The 23,239-nt window shown below is 38.2% G+C and overlaps 1 protein-coding gene across 2 annotated transcripts; it reads right to left on the bottom strand.

The window, feature by feature from the left end:
* Nucleotides 1–653: 653 nt before the first annotated feature.
* Nucleotides 654–18,029, bottom strand: ptpn2b (protein tyrosine phosphatase non-receptor type 2b). Of its 2 annotated transcripts, none has more exons than XM_022211872.2 (10): nucleotides 17,772–18,029; nucleotides 17,162–17,252; nucleotides 16,940–17,040; nucleotides 13,893–13,991; nucleotides 8,998–9,135; nucleotides 8,142–8,351; nucleotides 6,761–6,922; nucleotides 5,044–5,261; nucleotides 4,641–4,736; nucleotides 654–1,563 (listed from the first exon to the last, which is right to left on the bottom strand). In XM_022211872.2, the coding sequence occupies exons 1-10, from the start codon at nucleotides 17,856–17,858 to the stop codon at nucleotides 1,542–1,544; spliced, it is 1,224 nt and encodes a 407-aa protein (XP_022067564.1). In that variant the 5' UTR covers nucleotides 17,859–18,029; the 3' UTR covers nucleotides 654–1,541. The 2 variants fall into 2 exon arrangements, with proteins under 2 accessions (XP_022067564.1, XP_022067643.1); XM_022211951.2 differs by having other exon boundaries at nucleotides 5,053–5,261; nucleotides 17,772–18,028.
* Nucleotides 18,030–23,239: the final 5,210 nt, after the last annotated feature.

The raw sequence follows: 23,239 nt of genomic DNA, 5'->3' as shown, positions 1-23,239 counted from the left end.
AATCAATTTCTTCCCCTCAGCTGTCGGACTTATGAACCATTAAATAACCTCCATTTACCAGTCACTTTATTCTTTTTGCTTGCACTCATTCTGCTTGCACTATTCTGTTCTGGGGAAAATGATGACAACCATTTGTGCTTGCTCTTTTACTATTATTATTAGTATTATACTTAAATTTTAAATTAAATTTAAAAAATTTAATTAAATGTAAATATGTTCTGAAGGTCTTTACCTTCTTGTTATACTTACAGCCTGATTTATAAAACATTTTACTCCCATCAACAAGGCAAATTTGCATTTTTTCTCTACCTCTTGACAGTATTTTCATATTTATAAAGTGAAATATTTAGAATCCCCTCTGTAAAAACCTTTAATATGTCAACAAAAAAGGAAGCATTGTGAAGCTTAATTCTGTTCTGGAAATGAAGGCAAATCAGGACACCTTTAGATATATACTAGACTCAGATGTATTCTCCTGTTCAACTTTAGTGTCTTTTAGCTGATAGTTACTAAAGCGGTACCAACCTTCTTGTCCAACTTTCTCAAAAGCTCAAAAAATTGCTTTAATCTGTATGGTTTGTATGAAATGACGTTTCTGCTAATGATCCGTCAATACATCTGTGGCAAAGTAACCAGAGAAGAGCAAAGACAGATTTGTATGGAAACTAGATAATACCAGTTTTATTTGTAGATTACACTGTAAAGAAAGAAACTTAAGACAAATTCAGTTCAAAAGAAGAACAAGTCATCAAATCAGCTTCCACTGTATTCAGATCTGTAACATCAGCTTTTGTCTTTTAGATTTTTTGGTAGTTTTTTTTACAAGCAAAAATATGTCTTTTTATACACATCTTATTTTTAAAAAGAACACTATGTACATCATGGAAACATTACATGCCACTGAATTTCTTAGGAGGGGGAAGGCAGTGCTTTTCATTCAACCAACCCCACATCACCTGAAAAACTTCAAGTAATTTCTTATAAAAAATAGAACATTTTCATTTTTGCCTCTGAAAAAAATGTCTTCCAAAAATACACATATGAACAGCATTACAAATTGGCAATGCATAGCCCCTATTTTCAGTCCTAAATGTATAAATGCAAAGAAGCGTGGAAGAATGAGAAAGCTGTGAATAATGGTACTAACGAAAACAAAAAAATAAAATAAAAATTAATCGAAATCCGACTCCGGAAGCAGCGCTGTCAGCGGTAGAGGTGCGGCCTGGGGGGGGGCGCTGGTGTGTTTGTCTTCAAAGAATGTCACAGTGTTCACTGTAAACAGTTTAGAGAAGAGGAGGAGAAACTGTAAAGCTGTGAGGAGGAGGTGAGCCGTGGTTGAATAATGCTACTTGGCTGAGACAAAAACAAAAGAAAAAAGGACAAAAAACGATGACGAGAGGAGAGCTAGCTGTCGAGGTGAGGGTGAGGAAGAGTGGTTTGGTGTTGAGGAAGAAGGACAGAGTTTAGGAGAGAGCTGGAGTTCCCTGCCGATGTTGGTTTTGCTGCCAGAGCTGTAGTCGTGTCGCAGCAGGTGGAGGCGGTTAGCAGTCGCTGGTTTTCGCCCTGTCACAAAACACAAAACAGTTAAAGAGGCGGAACTTTAAAAAAAATACTTTCTGGGACTGTCAGTGAAGCTCAAGAGTGATCAAAGAAATTCATGCCACAAAAATCTAGTTATTAGTTTCTTGAACTTTCTCCAGTTTTGAAGTTAAAATTTTACCACAGAGAGCAGAAATCTGAACGGGGTTTGCTGAAGCCGAGGCACGTTGAATCACTTTGATCTTATCCAGATTAGATTAAATGCAGCAAAAGCAGCACAAGTTTGAAAAGAACACTTCACTGGAAATGGAATAATTAACACAAAACACATCAATAGACTTGATTGTACGATACAGTGAGGCTTGTCCCTGGATGATGTAGACCAGGGGTGTCAAACATGCGGCCTGTGGGCCAGAAGCGGCCTCCAGAGGGTCCAATCTGGTCCACAGGACGACTTTGTGAAAATTAGAGAGAAGGGATCAACTGCAAACTGTTAACTTTGTAAAACTGTAAGTTTAAAATAATTTCTAGACCATGACAAGTTGTTTTGATCATAAAGTAAAATATTAGATTGCTCATTGTTCTTTTGTTTTGTGTCATTTTTGTCATGTTCTTGTCCGACTGTTGATGTTTGTTTAATGTTTTTGTTGTTTTGTTTCCCGCTTGTTGTCGTTTTGTGTTTCCTTTTTGTCTCACTTGTGTTTTTGTCTTATTTTTGTCATTCTGTGCTTCACTTTATTTGTTGTTTATTGTCTTGTTTTGGTCATTTTGTGTCTTTTTTTCCTCTCTTTTTTTAGTTGTTTGTCCATGTTTTTGTCGCTTTGTGTCTTCCTTTTGTAAAATTTTGTCTTGTCTGTTGTTTGTCTGACTTTTGTCGTTTTGATCATGAAATAAAATGCTAGATCATTCAGTTCCAGATCCCAGTGACTAAATGTTTTGTGTATTTGTAGACACACTGTGCTCTGTAAAGTGGAATGTGTAAATGATAAACTGAGGCACAAAGTTGTTAAAATTTAATCGATTTTTCTTAAGAAATTTCAGGTTTTCCATGTTTTGTAAAAAGATAATTCCTAAAATGTGAACTTTTTTCAGAAAATACTTCTTTTTGTTCTGAACACTAAAAGAAAGAAAAAATTGGGAGTAGTGGTGATTTATAGGTTCCCATCTGTGATTTTACTGGTGCGGTCCACTTGAGATCAAACTGGGCTGAATGTGGAAATGAACTAAGATGAGTTTGACACCCCGGATGTAGACTGTTACAACTTCAACACAACATTACCCATTTAAGTCAGTTAACAAGAAAAAAAGGCCAAAGATTGATATGATTATATATGCAAGGACCTGTTCAGAATATATTTTTAATAAAAAATGATCAACAGTCCCTTGCTTCTCTTTGGTAGTAAATGAATGACTGTGGTGGACTGCTGCTTGGCCAAAACAAGACATCAGAAGACGTGACTTTTGGCTTTATAAAAACAGCCGCTTTCACCATTTCTAGACGCTAACAAATAAATAAATAAAATGAAAAGAACTGTTAGTTGCAGGCTACAATATGCCGTATAATAAAGCAAAATGAAAAACAGCAAAAAAAAAAAAGCTTTGTTTTGTTCAAAAGGTCTTTCAGCCCATTCAATCAACTCAAGTCCTCTAATACCTAAACATAAATCTTCACAACACAATACACACCAAGTAAGGAACACTGCCATGCTAAGTTTCTGTTGACACTTAAGATCCTCAAGACACAATTCTGAAAGTTAGGAGCACCAGCGAGAACGTACACATGCAACAAACCTTAATGAAGCTCATTTTGTGTGATATACCGACAGCCCCAACCAACCAGGACAAGAATTTACTTTTCACTGTAGAACTTTTCTCTATAAAACCGCCAAGAGACGATCAATGATTCTACATTCTGTCCTCGCCTCATGACCGGCCTTACAAAATAGCACAACTTTCATTTCCAAAGCAGAAGGTTGTTGTGTACGAACTTTGTTTGTTCACCAGACTGAACAGAGAGATAAAAGGATGCCACCAAATTTGAATAAATGCATCACGGTGTGAATTTGCAACTTGCATTGTTCCAAAAATCAACCTGACATTTCAGAGTTTCAAAAACCATCAACCACAAGTTTACACACCACACCATGCTAGTGTGCAGCCAAAACGAACACAACTCCAAACCACAGGGGCCCAAGCAAATCAAGAAAAGAAGAGGAAAAGAAAAGAACACAGCAGATGCGAAGAACAAACACACAGACACCCGCACACACACACCTCTAGGTACAAGAGAGGCCGCTCTTTTAAAAAGCCGTGAATAAACTTCCTCCTCTAAATGTGCTCTTCTTTGTAGTTGTCGCTGTCTCAGAGGGGGGTAGAGATACACTGCCCCCCACCAGACAGGCCAGCGCTTGTCATGTGCAGCAAATGCAGCCCAAACTGTCCGGAAGAACCACAACAGCAGAGGAAGACCTCGTCAGAAATGGTGAAGTTTTGGCCAAATTACTGGAACAGCACTGACAAGTCACACAACAGAAGGAAAGGCTTCTCAGAAATGACTCTCTTTGTAGGTATGCTGTCATGGGAAATAAGTGCTTCATCAGGGCTAAAATGTCTGCTTTAATGAGAAAGTGAGATACGTGACAGTTAGCTAAGGCTTGTGGTTCACACTAAATGCCGGAGAATGATGACAGAGAGAATGAGAAAATTAGAAACAAGAAGAAATTGAAGGCTCAGCAGAGACTCAGTCTAACTTCTGCTCTTAGAAGGCTGAGTCATACACTGGGAAAGCCTGTCTGGATTCCTTCAGTGAGACTGTTTCAAAGAAATGTAACTAAAGCCTGACTCATACCTATTCTTCTTTTGTATCAGAAGAGTTGTGGAGTAAAAATCCTGTTTTCCTGTACTGCGGATTTCACGCATCATTTATAAATCCTCTTAACAGATGGATCAGATCTGGTTCTTACATTCTGTGTTGACTGATGTCTACAGTGTATAAAGCAAGTCATGATGTGATAGCACGTCAAAAATCATCACAGACAGCAGTGACCTGATGGTTTGAGGATGTAAAATAGGAAATAGTTTTAACCAAATGATACAATCACCTTTTTCGCTTCTTCTCTGAGTCATTCGTCCTGGACTTGCTTTGGGGTGTCTTGGCTGTTCCCGATTTGGAGATACTGTCTTCTCTGGGTCTTTTGCTGCACAGAAAGGGTCAACAGTTGAGTTTGTAGTAAGAGGAGTAGTTATTTAAGCGATAAAATCATCAGATGGCCAGGATTAGAGTCCAAAACCCCCACAGAACCACCACCAAAGACATTTTTGATTAGTTATTCACAAAGTTTTGTTCCACATTTGGCTTTTCATTGCCACCGTTTTATAGTTTCTTTCTCATTCTAAAATGTATACCTTTAATTTCAAGTTGTCTCATACAGTAATTACTCAATCACCAATGAGCCACTCACTTGATTTATCAGTTAATTATGATCAGAGGCTAGAAAGACTCACTGTACTGACTTTGTTGTGCTGCCGTCCAGCTCCGGTTCCTTGCAGGGAGACTGTGCAGGTACTTTGGCGTCCTGTCTGTAGTCACCTCCCTCCTCCAGCTGCCTGGCTCGCTGGCTGCCGTTGTATCGTTCCGTCGGACACCTGGCCTGAGGCTGAGCGGAGGGGGGAGACTCCGACGACGGCTCCTGATCTTCTTTGGATAATTCTCGCCATCGGTTCTACACACAGAGAGACAAACAGTAAACAGAAAGAGAGCAGTAGTTGTTTTTATGCAATAAGTAAATATAAGATGATCTAAGAGGGATGCATTACAGCTTAACATTTAGTAGCAAAGCAGGCCACTCTAAAACCATGGCTATAAACGGTCTACTTTGTGAAATGATATTACAGTGATTACACTCTGCTATGACAAAGTCCCACAGAAAGACGGAGAAACTGAATATGAAAGAATCACAGTTTCAGTTTCAAAGTTTCAGTCTAACTGTCGGACCTCTGACATAAAAGTGGGTGAAACAGAATAAAGCAGTGTGTCAAACATGCAAACGACTTTATGAAGTGTAGAAATTACAGAGAAGACATTAACTGCGATTTGTAAATTTGCAAATCTGTAAATTTAAAATGACGTCTAGACTCTGACAAGTTGTTTTAATCATAAAGTAAAATAGTAGATTGTTCATTGTTGTTTTGTGTCTAATTTTTTGTCAAGTTTGTTTTGTTTTTTTGTCTGACTTTTGATGTTTGTTTAATGTTTTGTGTTTCCTTTTAGTCTCACTTGTGTTTTTTGGCTTATTTTTGTCATTTTGTCTTTCGCTTTATTTGCTTTTTTTTTTTGTTTTGGTAATTGTGTGTGCTTTTTGTCTCTTTTTTGTCGTTTATCCATGTTTTTAATCACTTTGTGTCTTGCTTTTGTAATACTTTGTCCTGTCTGTCTGTCTGTCTTTTTTGTCACATTTTTGTCGTTTTGATCATAAAGTAAAATACTATATCGTGCAGTTCCAGATACCTATGACTAAATGTTTGGTGTATTTGTAGAAACACTGCTCTGTGAAATGTAATGTGTAAATGATAAACTGAGGCATAAAAATGTTAAAATTGATTTTTTTCTTTAAAAATTTCAGGTTTTTCATGTTTTGTAAAAAGATAATTCCTTAAATGTGAACTTTTTCCAGACTTTACTTTTTTGCACTAAAACAAATAAAAAATTTGGAGTTGTGGTTATTTATAGGTTATTATGCTGTGATTTTACTGGTCACTTGAGATCAAACTGGGCTGAATGTGGCCCCTGAACTAAGATGAGTCTGACACCCCTGGAATAAAGCAGAGGTATTCTTTAAATTAATGTAGCATCAAAATAATCACATTTCTTGATAAATAGAGTTAAAACACTGGCTTGACTGACTACAGTGTAAAACCTTGGTACTGCATGTGAAGAAAACATATTTTGACATTAGTTTTTTAACCATGAGAATTTGTCAATTGGTCCTTTTCTATTGTAATTTCCTTGTCTTTCTCCCCGTCTTCATCTGAAAAACAAGAACCGTGGGCCTCAGATGAAGGTGAACATGTTTTTGAAGGAGTACATCTGATCAAAGAAAGATAGAAAGACTAAATGGAGTCTCTGTGAATAAGAGACAGACCAAAAAAAAAGAAAAAAGTGCTTGTGTATCATCGAGAAAGAGACAGAGAAGGTGTCAGAATGAGTGATGACTGCTGGTACCTGTACAGAGGAGTCTCCCATGATGAACTTGGCTCCTTCAAGCACCGCCATGTAGGAGAAGCGAAGCTGGTCCGGGGTCTGGATCAGACCCATGCGGTACTTCCTCATGTTCAACAGGATGCTTTTTATGTCCACTGATGAGGGGTCCTTCCTCTTGTCCATCTAGAACAGACGGTAACACAACTTTGCTCAGCTGACGAGGAGGAACTCCCTTATCTCTTCATTTCTGCTTATGTTTCCAAAGCACAACGATTTAAAGCCCCGCTGAAATTAAACTGCTTGGTTTAAAAATAATGGAAAAAAATGTGTCAAAACCTCAAAGAATCCCCATTAAACTTCAAAGTGACTTAGTTTGCACATAAAACCAACATACTTTTAAAAAATGCTGGGATGTGGCAATAACTAGGGGTGGATGAGAAGGAGGAGGTTATTCTTAAACAGAATACCTCAGAGCAGCTCATAAAAAAGAATGAACATGAATTAGTTTGTCTTTTTGGGACTGTAAACTTTTGACCTCAAAATTCTAAAGTCTGAAGCATGAACTTCTTCGTTGTAATCTGTGTGAATTGAATGCTGAACTACCTCTTCTTAAATGTGAACTTGCACAACACTGGATATTGCCCTCCAGCCAGCCAAGAGGAAAAAGATCTTATAACATTTCCCCAAAAGCACCTATTTTTGTCTCCTTTTAAAAAGCACATAGCAACTACAATGAGGTTATTCCTGATTTCTGACCACAGACCACTTGCATGTCAGTGGTGGCCTTTGCACAGGGAGTACATATGGAAAGTAGTTTTAAGCTAACTCTGGGGCTATAAAAGTAAGCATTTTTCCAGTCTTTCTCAGAATGGATAAAGGAAGGCACGAGAAACAAGTTGCATGTCAGCTGTGGAAGGTACAAAACCACATGAAAGTACAGGTACAGTACTTTTTAAAATGGTTTTATCTATTGTGCAAACCAAATTTTAACAAGACGACATGGTCATCAATAACCCCCGCCACATGTGATGTCTATGAGTCTATATCCAAGATAGTGATCAAGGGCCATAACTTTGTTAAATATTGTCACACAGGTCTCATTTTCGAACTTGATCAAGGTGTCCATGGTGTGAAGCTACACACTAAATTTCGTAATCCTAGCTGTAATAGTTTCCAAGAAAAGCTGTCCCCTTCATGTCGGACGGACGGACGGAGGCCAAACCTATATCCCCCTTTCCACTTCGTGGTGGCGGGGGATAAAAAAACGGTTTATTTGTCGTCTTATCTGAAATGTTTTTAGTCCTCGGTATTGTTTTATTGTGGATGTATGCCAAATGTGTTCCTTTGCATGCAAAAATGCACGAAAACCAGAGTTCCTACAGCACAAACAGGCGGGACTTACCAGGACCAGACATGTGTCGACTAATGAAAACGTCCCTGAGCGTCCAATTCCAGCACTGCAGTGCACTACAGCTGGTCCGTGATCGACCCCTAATGATCCCGACTCCCGCACCTTGAAGAGGAAGTTTAGGAAAGACGCCGGGGACTCGGGGACACCAAAGTCTGGCCATGTGGTGTAATGAAAGTGGTAGATCTCCCTCTTCTCCCCTGTCTGTGAAAGCAGACAAACAAGGCATATTTAGAAGCTTCAAAACTAGGAAACTTGTATTTGTTTGCACTGACATTGATTTTGGCAGCAGACGGGGGTTAGTGGAGCTGTTTGACAACTGAACTCAGCAAACATTTAAGCAGCAACAGTTTCAGTTTCTATTCATTCAACAAAGCATTCTTTGAAAAACAAGGAGGCAAATGAAGGCATGTCTGAACTTGTTTTACAGGCTTGTTTTTTGAGAATATCTCTGTAGTAAATTGTTGCAAATATTTTGTATTTTTATATTGGATTATATAAATTCACAGTATAAAAGATTAAATGTTTAACTTGGAGTGCAAACAGTGCAGTTTGAGCATATGTTTTCATATTTTAAGAAATTAAATCCATCTGGTGCATCACCTGCAGCTCATTTGCATTTTCTCTCCACTATAACATCGGATTAACGGTGGATGTGAAGATAAACTGCACATTTGATCAAAAAATAAATCCATGCAAACACGAAACAACGTGCCGTATTACCGAGCGCAGGTGTCTTTAGTTCTAACGAGCTTTATGTGTCTTGGTGTGAAGCCAGTGAATCATCTCAGTTCTCTTCTGCTACCTTTTACTGGGAATTCCCCATTTACTAACTAATACTGTGACCTACATTAATATTCTGCAGCTCCAGCACTCTGGTGGTGTAGTAAGACTTGGTATCTTCTGACAACAGTGTGACCAAGAAGCGTGTGTCCCTTAGAGCCATCTCCCTCTCCTCAGCCGTGGGCCAGTACTGCGCACACTTTTCCTGTCACGGGAGCAAAAAGGAGACGAAAACATGGAAAAATTAGTCAAAGAAATTAAACATCTGACAAGGAAAGGCGCCTGATGAAAAGCAGACGCGAGCTGACGACTAACAGGAGGACGGTTTGATCCTTGGCACTGAGAGGGAAGCCGTGTTGTGCCGTGGACAAACATCCTCTTAACTTTTTCCTGTCTGGTTCTTGTCTGCGTCCACACATGCCAGGACGTGCGTCACATAAACGACATGGCACACTTATATTATACACTCATGTCGAACACATACAGTTCTGCTTACAGTTTAAATATCCAGAATTTGCGAAGCACTGACCATTTCTAACCCTCCTGTTGTCCTCGTTTACGGGCACCAAAAAATGTTGTTTCCTTGTCTGAAAAAAATCCAAAAAATCAGCAAAAAAATCCCCAAATTTCTGAAAATTTGCAAAACCTTCAGAAAGAAAATTCCAATAATTTCTTAAGTCTCCCTTAAATTTTTTGTTTTAAAAAAGTCTCCTAAATTTGGCAAGAAAATTCTTGTAAATATTTTAAAAAATGAGGAAAAAATCTTCCCAAAAATAAGTAAAAATATCTAAAGTGTTTACATATATATCAGTAAAACTTCAAATATTTTCTTAGGAACATTGAGGGGAAAAAAACCAACCAAAATCCAGCGATATTCGCTGGATTTTGGTTGGTTTTTTTCCCCTCAATGTTCTTAAGAAACATTTTTAATATTTCTTTTTTACCACCAAAAAATGTTCAGAAATTTCCCAAAAATGTTGAAAATGTGGACATTAGAAGTTTCACTGTGAAAATATATTTTTCTCCACATTTTCAAACTTTAAAACGGGTCAGTTTGATCCGCAGGACTACACGAGGGTTAAAGAATATGACTGATCATGCAGAAAATGTAACTGCAATTCAAGGACAGTGGTCAGAAAGATATTTATCGTGACATATTTGTGCATGCCCGTTTCAAATCTTCATTATATCAGTAGTCACCTAAATGCCCCTGATCAAGAGTTTCCATACTTCTAAATGTTTGGTCTGTTGATACAGCTTAAAAGGCCATTTCGGATATGATTCCACGCTTGTGACTTGTTTGCCTACAAACGGTCAATCAGTTTCTTAGGTCTTGAGAGACGCCTGCACATTTCATCCAGGCAGCCATTTAATTTGAGCCCCGGGGAAAGCAACATAACCATCAAAGGACCTGTGAGCAAAGGAAGTTCAACTGTAAAATCGGGAAAATTATATAAAAAGATATCCAGATATCCTATTAGCTGTGTTCACATTTGATAAAAATGAGGAGGGAAAAAAAGGAGAAAATTAGTGGTTGTCTAAATATCAAGTTAAGGTCAGTCAGATCAACAAAGATTTCTGCGGCAACTGCCAAGAAAACCCGTCGGGTTTCCGAGAAAAACCCACAAGCAGATTTAGCCAAAATACAGGCTTTTCTCGTCTGTCTGGTGTGGCTTGTTTTAAGATGTACGATAAGCATGCTTTCAAACAAGAATTAACTACATGGTTGAGCTGCCAGAAGAAAACAAAACAATTCCAAAAAACAGCCTGCTTACAAAATGCCGAACATAATCGAGACAAACCTCGAGACTAAGTCATTTGGAGTGAAGTTGAACTTTACAGTCATAGCCATAAACACAGAGTTTGGAGAGGAGTCAGCAAGGATGAAAGGCACACCGCTGCTATTGTGAAGCGCAGACGAAGCAAAGGGAATTTAGTGAAAACTGATGACAAGGTGAACACTGGAGCGCAATTTGCATTCATCAGCCTGAAAGCTACACATGGGGTGAACTTGGACTTTCCGACATGACAATCATTTGAAAACACAAAGACAATCCTACGCGACTGTGACCACAGCTGAAAAAAGTGAAGTAGCCATCATAGGGAAGATTTCAAAAATTCTGTTCATGATGGAATTTAGGGAACCTGGAGGCTTTTTGTCAAGAAGAAGGGGCAGCTTTAACACCTGACAAAATCTACAACTATCACATTAGACTGTAAGCCATCAATGCCGCTAAAGAAGGCAGAACAAAGTATTAAGAAATAAAGCTTTTCAATAGGGACCATCTCAGTTTTTTCCTTATTGCTTATTTTATTTTTACTGACAGAGACTACTGGTGCTTCTTTTAGGAGTGTTTAACAACGGAACTGAGCAAACAGCTTCAATTTCTATGCGTTCAGTAAACCAGCTTCTGAAAAATGAGACAAAAACAAACAAATAAAGGCATGTGTTAACCTATATTTTCATGTTTGTCTTTTGTGATTATCTTTGTAGTTCATTTTTTATGATAATTTAATTTGTTCTTATTCTGAATATTTAAAAAATAAGTGAATACTGGATTATGGAAATGTACAAAAGGAAAATCAAACAAAAAGTGCATTATAGTGTGGAAACATTGTAGTTTGAGTATATATTGTTCATTTTAAATAAATCCTGCTGCATTATCTGTAGCTCTTCAATACTTTCTCCCCACCTCCAGACTGCAAACGTTTTAACTGAGTGGGAAAATGAAACGTTGGTGATCAACAGAAAATCTCTGGAAACCCAAAACAAGACAATGAATAGCAGTGTTTTAATTTGAATCCTATTAAAAATAAATATGCACAGCACACATCTTCTAAATTCTGTCAGGGCATGTAAACTCAATATGTTGTTTTTCACTAGCATAAACAACTATATGAAATCCAAACTACAGCGGTGGAAAAAAGTTTTCAGACATCCCATCCATTTGCATGTACAGTGCATTACAAATCACTCTTAGTGCAGTCTTCAAATGGAATTTATTTTTGTACAATCACAGCTATGACACTAAACAAATCCTCAAAAAGCCGTTAAAAACTGAAAATTGACAGGTTCCATAAAAACAAGAATTTCTAAGTATTGGGTCATTTTGGGATAACTCATTTTTGTTAGTTTTTCTTGTGAGCAATAAACAAAAAAAATATCATTTCTATTTGTTTGTGTCTGTCTAATGCAGCCACACCTTTTAAAACACAAAGAATATTTTTCCACAAATATTTCATAATATTTGAGATTGTGTAAAATTTGAAGGGTGTCTGAAAACTTTTTTCCACCACTGTATGTTGTACAATACCAAGTATATTATATCACAGCCTTGTTTTGTTTAATGTACTTTTTTGCATTTTTTATATTAGTCACAATTCTATTTTCTCGGCATAATTTGTGTTCACAATTTATTCTGCATATTCACTTGTACAGTTTTACACCACCTTGCAGTTTACTTGAACCACAAAAATAAATGCATCGTGAAAATATGCAAACTATTTGTTCACTTCATCCTCTTTAGACACATCTGTTTAAACATTATCACTACTACATTTGCTGGTATTAGTATTTGTTAATATGAGAAGTCTTGTTTAGTTCTAAAACAATTGCTGATTGAGTAGTTAATTTAATTTTTTGTGTGTTTTGACAGAAGAGCTTCGGTTAAAAATTGTGTCAAATACACAAGCTAAGTCAACAAGAAGCATCTGTTCATGGTGTTTCCTTAGTAAACAATGACATGAACTGCAGAGGGTAATTTTATCATATCAGCGCTGCAGAGCTGCCCTAAATAAAAGATCCTTGTGTAGTTAATATCTGTTGACTAGCTGCTCTTTATCTTCTATTTCCAAGAAAACAGTCAGTAAGTGAATCTCATGACCCAGCAAGAAGCACTCCAGCTGCTTTACTGAGAAAGAGAGAGGTCACAGCTGCTCAGCCTTAGAGCGTTTTAGTGTGTGTGTTTAATCTGCACATTACAGGATCACCGGAGTTAAAAAGGTTGAGAGGTTGGGCTGCATCCCAGAATCTCTCATACATCTGCGAACACGTTGTCAAAACACTGAATTCCAGTTATTCTGCTGACAGAGGAGTGAGAGTATATCCATCTTAAGCTTGTCAAATTGATGAACGCATCTTTTTCCTGTTTAAGTCGATGGTTCAGACTCTTAGAGCGTTTCTCTCGAATCAAAATAAAGCTTTTCCAAAAAGAAGCCTTCAGAGTGTGTAAATCTGAGAATGTCAGCATTGTGTTTCAGAGTGTGCAGAGTCCAAAAAGACAACCTAAGCTAGCCCGGTAGAGATTGGAGGCTGTGTGCCAGCAAAATTTAACCCTTTGATGCACAACATGGGGCAAAAGATACTCATATTCAATGGAATTTAATGGAATATGGGTATTTTTCCTCGTGTTATGCATCAAAGGGTTAAAAAAACAAGAACACCCTTCAGTTGCCTCTAACTCCACTGTGATCTTTCATTTTAAATGTGAATGCGGCCAAATTTATAGCAGTTTTGCCGGATCATGTTGTGGTCATGAAAATACAGGTTTATCACCACAGTTCATCAGCTTCAAACTGGTAGTTGGCAAAAATGATGTGCATAAGGACATAGCTACATTAACACATATTAGACGATCACAGAGAGCAGAAGGATGCTGATTGGAGGTGACCATCTGTGCCATTTTCATGTTGTTAAGGCATTTTACTGTGGGCAGAGCTTTCTACAAAACAGCTTAATGTAATTGTAGTATAAAGCTTGACACTGGACCTTCTAAATAAGATCAGTCTGAATTCACAAGTTACATAAATTATTTCACGCTGTCAGCAGACTGCTAGTTTCAACAAAGTGGGCGAGTAGTTGTGGATAAAAATGTCAGTGCATGACTAGTCTTCTGTGGTCTATTTGTGTGGGTTTGTACACACCAGACAAAATATCAAACCAGGCTTTTAATGTGTACTCACCGAGCCTTTCTCTATGACTCTGTTGAGCATTATGACCGCCTTGGTCCGCTGCTCCCAAATCATGAGCCAAAAGTGGCCACAAGTGTTTCTGAGGGGGCCCTGTGGACAAAAACACACAAACACTTTGCTCAGTTACACGGCAGAAGGAGGAGGAGGAGCCCAGTGGGAAGTCGTTCACCGTGCAAATGTGTGTAACCTTCCAGCTATGTGCAGTAACATTAGATCCACCGAATAAATTAGCTGAGCAACAGGCCGAGACCAACGCGTACTATTGTAATAACCACGCAACTGAGATTTGCAGAAAGATAACAAGAGTTAATGTAAAGGTCAGTACTGTTAAAGGTTATTATGTGGTTGAGCTGAGAATATTGCATGCTGAAAGACAAATATTATCAAAGGTCAAATCTTTCTCAAATACAGAAGAGACCACAAATAGACAAACGCGTGGACAGTCTTTAGATAATGTTGATAAGTCACTCTTTGTATTTTCAGCCATGTGTAAACACAATGAAATGTAGGAGTAAAAGGAATAAAACAAATACCCTCTTGTGCATCAACACAGATTAGGATGCAAATAAATGAGAGACGGTTGTGAAAAAACTACTGCAATTTTGTTTATGATTCAAATTTTCAAGAAGAGCAAAAACCTACTGGTCCTATCTCACTTTTATTCATTTGGGATTTAATTTCACAATGTCTTTAATCTGTGTTTTCAGACCTTATAAAGCCTTGACAATCAGTACATGAATTAATTATTGACCCAACAAAACTAAGTCACACGGACTTAAAAAGAAACAAAAAACACTTCAACATACTGACACCAAAATGCTTCACAAAGGTAGAGATTTGTTGCTACAGAATATGCCAAAAATATATGCTTGCTGTCCAATTGCACAATCCACAATTACTGTGAGAAATTTAATATCATTCTCTTGTCACGCTGAACTACAAAACCTTTCTGTGGCTTTAAATTGCTGAGATAATAATGTGCATTGAGCAACGGCTTTTGGTTCCAAAAAAGGGGAAAGTTTTAGCAGCCAAATCAGATTCCTGTGGTCATGCAAGTTTAAGAGTTAAGCAGTTATTTGTCCTTTCATATTCTGCAACATAACAATATTCAAAATTGTGAAGCAAAGACACTTCTCTGAAGAGTTTCTGTTTAGAACCAAAGCAATGACTTTGATTTTATAAATTATTTCGACCCGACGCAACAAAACACTCACATCCTGTCATCCTAACATTTGTAACCTTGACTCCTAATTCTTAACAACAGTATTTTAATTTGATTCCCCTAAAATATCATTAGAAGAAGTTATATGTGAGAGAGTTAAGATATATACAATACACTAATTGTGGTCTGTTCCTATCCAGACGACTGACAGAAGTCTGATGCAAATTGTATGTGACAAAGTAATTCTATAAATAAACTATGTATGCTTTTTTAAACATCTAAAAAGGTGTGACCTTAGATAAGTTAGCCACTGTCAGAGTTTCCCTACTTCTAGCATGACATTTAAACAATCATTCTCTGTTGACAACATCTGCTGTTTTTCTGTGCGGTCACATTTAAAAGGTTAATTTCAATCTCACTACAGGTCATACAGGTATAATAAGGCCTGTGGGACATTTGTAAAGTTTTTCTCTCTGCTAGCTTGAAGCTCATTACTTTGTCCCTATTGAAATGTCATAATATGCATATTGCTATACACAAACAAAACCGTCTGCAGGCGAGTGTGTTGGGCAAGCAAACCATACGACACAGATCAGTGTTGACAATGGCAGTTTTACTGCTATTGCTAAGGATATAAAATAGTGCTAGGCCTACAGCCTGAGGTTTAATAATACGGCAGGGGATATCTTTATGTAGATTAGTAAAAGTAAGTAATAAAGAGTAGAAAAGCTTATTAACACAATACTATAAAATTAGGTGTCTATATTTTTTTGATAAACTGGGGGAAAATAACATTCAATTTAATATTTGCTTTGCTTATATTACATTTCAAAAGACTTATTATATTAACTAGTTAAATAATAATCTTCAATGAACATTATTAGGTTTAGGTTTAACCTTTAAATTAGCTACTCTTCACTAATAAAAATGTCAAATAGGGATGTCCAATAACAGTTTTTTTGGAATAACTGATATGCCGATATCATCCAACTCTAAATTTCCAGATCCAATATAAACCGATACTGATATATGTGGAATATTTAACTCATTTTAGGTAACATCACATATCTCCTGTCGTGGAATTTCCATATCATGCATCATGCCTAATTTTATTGTGATGCCCCACTGGATGCATTCTCAAATGCAACAAGGCTTTCCAAATGTAAAAACTGTGCAAAATAAGAAAAGTACTTCAACTTAAGTTACGGAAAAAATGGCTTTTTTAAAAAATGGTCTCCAACAACAGGCCACACTGTCCCTTTCTCTATCTATGAGTAAATGCCAGCAAAATACAGGCACCAATTGGTTTTCGTGACAGGCAAAAAAAAAACTGTTAACGATACTGACCAATATTCCATTTTTATGCCAGTATCGGGCCATCTCTAATGTCAGAGATATAGCATCAAAAAGAGGACAGAAACACTATACATGACTAAAAACACGCAGATTTCCTATCAAAACCCTTCACATTCCTTCAGTGGTGCAGTGGATTTAGTCCTAACTAAATAACTTGGGTTAACCCAAGAAGCACTCACCCCATCAGTCACACTCCATTACCTACACATTCACACACAATTAAACATGATGTGAGAAAAGCAACCAGTGTTTTGATAACATTAATTACAGACATCTGGCAGGGAAGCTCATTTGTGGTGCACTAGTCATGTCCATTTTACATTGAACTATTTTAGAGTCCAAATAATAGGTCAACTGAGAGATACAAAACATGTGGGTCTTTTTATTACCAACTGGCGGGAGTAGTTTTATTTTTTTAATAAATAATGGAATGTAAGCATTAATTACACACATGAACAGTTCTGTCACCACATGTCAGAACTTCATGCATGACCAGAAGAACAGAAGTCTCTGAACTTGCCTGAGTTAGTATGTAACTTCTTTGGGCTTCCTCCATCACTACCAGACTGGCATTGATGTAGTCATTTTCTGTGTTTTCAAGCTTCACCCGGCTGTGATCGACTGCAAGCAGCATGAGAGAGAGAATTATTTGGGGATGGGTTGTAAATTGACAGGCATGGTTAGAGGCTTAGAGGAACACCGCAAAGTTAACAGTTTAGACTGTGTACTAATGTTTACCTACATGGACTGACATCTCTGTATCTGTTTCGGTTGCGATTCTCTGGGTACTTTGCCACTTTGTAGGAGCACTCGTGGGACTGACACCTGATTTCCTGGACAGCAGAATGAGCACAAGTAAGCACCACATGCAAATCAATGATGTGAACTTTTTGTTGTCAAACTGATGCTAGTTTATCAACGCCATTTTTGGTATAACTATATGAATGAGAACAAGCAATAAACAAACGGTCCACTTGGTTCAATTATCGCAGTAAACGAACGTAGACACTTTCTTACATAGCTTTAAATGTGTACTAACTGTAAAAATTAAGCTTATCTGGCGGAGTTTAACAGTGAAAACCACTAAATCGCCAAATAACGTCACAGATAGCCTCAATTACATGCACACTGATTAATCTTCCCGTAACGTTAACGTCATATAAAACGTGTTGCAGTGTCGTCTGACAAACAGAAAACAAAATAAAACACAGGGAAAATTGCGATTATAAACAGTTTAACGTTATAACAGACAGTCAGTGCGCTAATAAAGACGATAGCTTGTTAAATTAAATGCGCGCTTTAAGTTGACACTTTTCGTGTTAGCTCAATGCTAACTATGCTAACAGACTTACTGAGTACAGTTTTTGCCACCGGCCCTCTGAATCTATGTCTTCAAACTCCTGGTCCATTTTCACGGTGGCGACGCCGGACTGTTCCATGCAAGGTTTGGTTAGTTAATTATTTGGCTATCTACCTCATTACTTTCGTCCGATTAGACAAGCTTTCAGTCAAACAGTTATCACTTCCCTCTGCTAGCGAACTCTCGCTAAATGTTTGTCCGTTATCTCCCTGGTGCAGTTGTCATCCGAACAGGAGGCGTGTGCGCATGCGCCGGCTGAGGTCCTCCAGTAGCTGTGAAAGCAAACAACAAAGATATTCAGTGAACACAGAGATGTAAATCAACGAAGTCACTCAGTCTATTGCACCCACGCGGACAATACATGCATTTATTTCAACTAACATGTCTAAAGATGTTTTACATAAATTGCTTTGTATAATGGGACATGTATTGTGTTTTTATTACTGTGAAAGTATAAACAATGTTGTCAATAGATCTCACTTTGTAAATTCAATGCCTTGTTGTCTAGATTTAAATTCAAAGTGATGAGAATTCCACTAACATTTCATTGATTATTGCTTACTGTTTTTTCATTTTTTGATTAATCATTTGGGTCATTGCAGTTTTGCAAAACACAAGCTGACAAATACTAAATGCCTTTTTTGTCTGACAAACACTCCAAAATCCCTCAGTTTCATAGAATTAAATAAATAAATTTTGGGCTTGGATCTCAAACAGAATATGCAGTGGCTACCCTGATGTAAGCCGCAGCACGATGCAATGAGTCCACACTGTGAACTGTGAAAAATGTCTGCTGTTCCCCATTGCTGACGATGAGTGAATGCGCCACCCCTTTGACTTCTCGTTCGTTAAAGTATCTCAGAGTGACTGGAGATTATATAAACTGAGGCACTGATATTCTGGTTATTCTATTCTTGAAACAGTGTGACTTAATGTCCTCCAGATACTGTCTCAGGCTGGCCTTTTCTTTGCGAGCTACAAAAAAAAAAAAAGGAAATTACACAAATAATAATGACTAAGTCTGACTAGAGGTGCACATCTGTGGTGTCAAACAATTTTAATTAAACATAGCATCTTTACCAAATAGTACACAAAATGTCAGTCTCTTGTCAGTACAGCACACTCTCCTGTCAGCTTTTCTGTTTGAATATAGAAAAAAGATAATATCCACATTAGACTAAGACTCAGTCTGCACTTTTAACTCTGGCACCCCTCTGAAAATCTTCCTGAGCAGCACAGGAGAACAGGTGATATAATTCAGCCTCCAAATGTCGTCTGCAGGTTGACCAGGATGGGGCAGTATTATACCATGCCACGAAGGAAGCTCACATTCTCAAGTTGCTTTAGTGTCACTCATGACTGTCGCAGACTGAGTATCATCAGCCTGTACTGGTTTAGGATACTGAGGATTTAACTGCCTTTTAAGTTTCCAGTGCTCTCTCTTGCTCCTACAGTCAAATATAAATATCAACCAAGTGTATCTGATTGTGAACTGTTTACCCATCCCAAGGTTGAAATATCCAACCATGGCTGACATATCCAACCATGGTAAGTTATCCAACCATGGCTGAAAAGGCCATATTGTTTCCATATAACCAAGGGTAAAGTGTCACCCAACCCTCACTGGACAGGGCTTTTGATACGTTAACAGAGAGGCATGAGGTTTAAGCTCTATTTGTGAGTGAACCATGGCTGCCACAGAGAAAAACAAGTTTGACTGTGCTGAAGCCTAGCGTAACAGAATAACATTCATCGCATCTGCGGTCTGGGCTCTCATTACGCCCATGCTGAAGTAATTCCATTAGGAGACGGCTGATTCATCACTGTAACAGAAGAGACAAATGACGAGATCTGGTACGTGACATCCCACACAGAATTGTTGCTAAAAACAATCAGGATTCATGGGATTGCACGATAAGGCCATAACCTGCCTAAAAATGATGAGTAAGAGATTATAAAAGATAACAAACTCCTGGTAACTCCTCGCTTTGAGTATCTCACTGCAAGAAAGATGACAGAGTCATGCACCATTCACATCAACAGTATGTTAAAAGGGACAGCCTACATCATCAAGGATGGCTACAGTGTAGGGAAAACCTTGCCATTGTGTTTAGCCACATAAGGGTCGGTGGTGATGATAAGCATTGCACAGTAACAGAATATCAAGATCAACCTGCTGCACTCGACCTCTGCCAGGGGATGGAGTGTACCTAAAACTCTGATGATCCTATGGAATGGATGGCCAAAGAAAAGGACAACGTTGCTCAGCTCAGGGTCTATCAGAAAGGAGAGGTCGGACGATGACCTCATTGGAGAAGTTGTAAAAAGTAATGTGGTGCCACTTGTGAGACACAGCTCAGCAACATCAAATCCCTCTACAATGTCAACTAAGTGGCCGAAAGTGTCACAGTCACAGCCTCTGACTGTGACTAGTGGCAGTGCTCCTCCCTCCCTTGGGCCTGGTCTCTCTCTCCTCCTCTCCTAGGTGTCCTGTGGTGCAGCTGAGTGGCGGCAGGTGTGACGAGTTTGCAATCAGCAGATCAAGTGCAGGTGTGACGAGTTTGCAATCAGCAGATCAAGTGCACGTGTGAGCGATGCAATCAGCTACTCTGGGCTCACTATAAGATGAGATGCCAGCCATGGTTCTGAGCTGGACTGTTGTATTCCATCCCTAGTTAGTGCTTTGTACTTTTCAGTCTGTGCCTTCTGTTCTCATGCTATTAGTAATTCTGTCCTCTCTGTTTAGCATTGGCTCATGTTTGCTTGTGTTTCTGCAAATCACATCTACTGCAGTAAGTTGCCTTACCTGGAATCCTTGGATCATCTGTTTGGAACGCACACCTGCCACACTATCTGGAATGCAATACTTACCCAGTTTGGAGCCAGCCACCAGCTGTCCTCTGTCTAGCCAGCAAGGAGGAGATTTGTTAACTACCCCACTGACTTAACATTGGTCGGATATATCAGCCATGGTTGGATAAACGGCTTTGGTTGAAAAAATGTGGCAGCTCTGCCTACTCTAGACTCCCAGACCGGAAAAACACCTCACTCTGTCAGTGACTAAGCTAGAGTGAACATCTCCTATGACTTTTGTTGAAAATTTTTAAGTTTTCATCGAGGTCAAACTCGGAGCCCCACAAGCTATTCCTACATGAACCTGGGCCATTGTGAGCCTCTTCAACATGAGCTTGTACCCTCCTGAAGGTTCATGGTCATGGTTGGATAATATAGCCATGGTCAGATCTATCAGCCATGGTTGAATATATCGCTCATGGTTGGATACATCAGTCATGGTTGGATAATTGTTCCGCCCACTCTAGACTCCGATACCTAGAATTTCCCCATTCTGTCAGTGATCAAGATAGGGTCAACATCTCCCATGACTTGTTGAATATTTTCAACTCATGAAGTTCTTTCCATCAAGGTCAAAAACTCAAGCCCCACAAGCTTTTCCTACATGAACTTGTACCCTCCTGAAGGTTTGCGAGTCATGGTTGGCAATGGTTAAAAATACAGCCATGGTCAGATATATCAGCCATGTTCGGATACATCAGCTGTGGTTGGATATATGCACAGCAACTGTAAAGAGTTAATATTGCTTTTCCAGGTTGTTGAGTGACCAGTGGCACAGATTCCGATCATGGACCTGATGATGTAGTAGAAGAGGTTGTGTTTTTCACAGTAGTGTGTGACCTCTTTATTTGGTGAATAGAAGTTTTGTGTAGTTACCATATGCCAGCAGCTCTCGTTTAAGAGCAGCCTTGTCTACACTGGCCGTAGACTCAAAGTTGTTCCCACTTTAATATCCACTAGGTCCATATTTTCTCTCTTTCAAATAGTCCGTCATGCTTGCACAGAGTCAGCTGAAAACATCTTTGTAATCAGAGGTCAGATACCACTGAGGGTGTACTGTCACAATGAATTTTGGTGTTTCATCCTCCATGATGTTTTATATCGATCAGTAAAGACACTCAGTTTGAAACAGAATTATGTGCTTTAAGTCAACCAGACTGAACACAACACTAAGCGCAATGTAATGTATTGTGTAAGATTTGAGCCAGTCATGCACCTCTCTAAGCCTTGCAGGATAATGTGGATGTGGCTTGTGAAAGAACTTCGATAAGGAGTCTAGAGTGAGTGGCATTATCCCTGAATGGCCACACAGTTGGATAATACAGCCTTGGTCAGATATATCAGTCATGGTTGGATTATGTCCAAGTTTTAAGGCAACTAGGTTGAACACAACACTAAGAGTCCAGTTTGTCCCCAGTCATGAACCTCCCTTTTGCACAAGCTTTAATGAGGATGTGGCTTGTAAGAAGGGCTTTTATAGAGTCTAGAGTGGGCGGAGCTATCCCATTGCTTGGATAAAACAGTCATTGCTGTATTATCCAACTCTCACTGGATTTCCACTGTAGCTGAACTTTAAATAGTCACTTCCCAGCTGCTACCAAAGAGAGAAGTTCCGTTCTAGCGAATCGTCTCACAAATAAAAGCATATAATTTGCTGTAGTTCGTCAACGCACAGAAAGATGATGCTATCTAAAAAAGAGAGAGAGAGAGAGAGAGATTAGAAAACAGAAACCTTTCTCTTCTTTTAGGATTTTGCTTGTTAGTATATGTTCCGTGTGTTTGTTGTATTCCAAGTGTGAGTGTTATAGCAGTAAGTGTGTGTGTGTGTGTGTGTGTGTGTGTGTGTGTGTGTGTGTGTGTGTGTGTGTGTGTGTGTGTGCGCGCGCGCGCGCACACTGTATGAGTAGCTGAATGGAAAAGAATATTGATGTTTCCTGTTTCATTCGTTTAATGTATTTCTGTGTTTGTTGTCAAGCAAAGAGAAATGTGCTGTAAAAATTATGATGACTTGAATTTTGGAGGAGAAATTTGTGCTAAAAATATTGCCTTTACTGTCATAGAGGAGGAAGAAACCAGAAATGATTCACATTTTAGACTTAAAAGACATTTTCTTACTTTTTTTGTCTAAATATCAATCATTGCTGACTAATTTAGTAATTGCGGAATAATTATTTGCAGCCTCAGTTGGTAACACATGATGTTTCTACTAAATAAACTTTTTAAAATCTTTTTTATAAATAATGACGTGTTTTTTACGGTGTGATTGCAACAAATGTGAACATTTCTTCCATTACTTGCTATAATAGTATATTATTACTCATAAAAAATTGATTTCTTATTTTTTTCTTTGAAAACAAGTGTTTTGTTGTTGTGATTGCAACCAATCTGAGTATTTCTTTCATCACTATCTTTAACTGGTAATAAGGTGGATTTACAAGTAATGTATAGAAACTTCTCTCACCATCACTGGCAATATGAGCTAACTTTTAATAATCTTAAAAATTCTAATTGTATCTACTCCTTTTGTCTTTTATGGTGGGATTACAATGAACGTTAGTTCTCTTCCATCAGTAGTTTATTTTTATTTATATGTTTTTTATATAAATA

This window comes from Acanthochromis polyacanthus, chromosome 11 (assembly GCF_021347895.1).
Source record: "Acanthochromis polyacanthus isolate Apoly-LR-REF ecotype Palm Island chromosome 11, KAUST_Apoly_ChrSc, whole genome shotgun sequence".
Classification (NCBI taxonomy): Eukaryota; Metazoa; Chordata; class Actinopteri; family Pomacentridae; genus Acanthochromis; species Acanthochromis polyacanthus.
Note: the sequence above shows the minus strand (reverse complement) of the source record. Positions and strands in the feature narration are given on the sequence as shown.

What these genes read in the sequence shown, in the direction of transcription:
- ptpn2b (XM_022211872.2), bottom strand. Translation starts at nt 17,858, where the DNA reads ATGGAACAGTCCGGCGTCGCCACCGTGAAAATGGACCAGGAGTTTGAA. An exon ending in ATACAGAGATGTCAGTCCAT is followed by an intron (nt 17,041 to 17,161) that starts GTAGGTAAACAT and finishes TGCTGCTTGCAG; the next exon opens with TCGATCACAGCCGGGTGAAG. An exon ending in TGGAGCTGCAGAATATTAAT is followed by an intron (nt 8,352 to 8,997) that starts GTAGGTCACAGT and finishes CTGCTTTCACAG; the next exon opens with ACAGGGGAGAAGAGGGAGAT.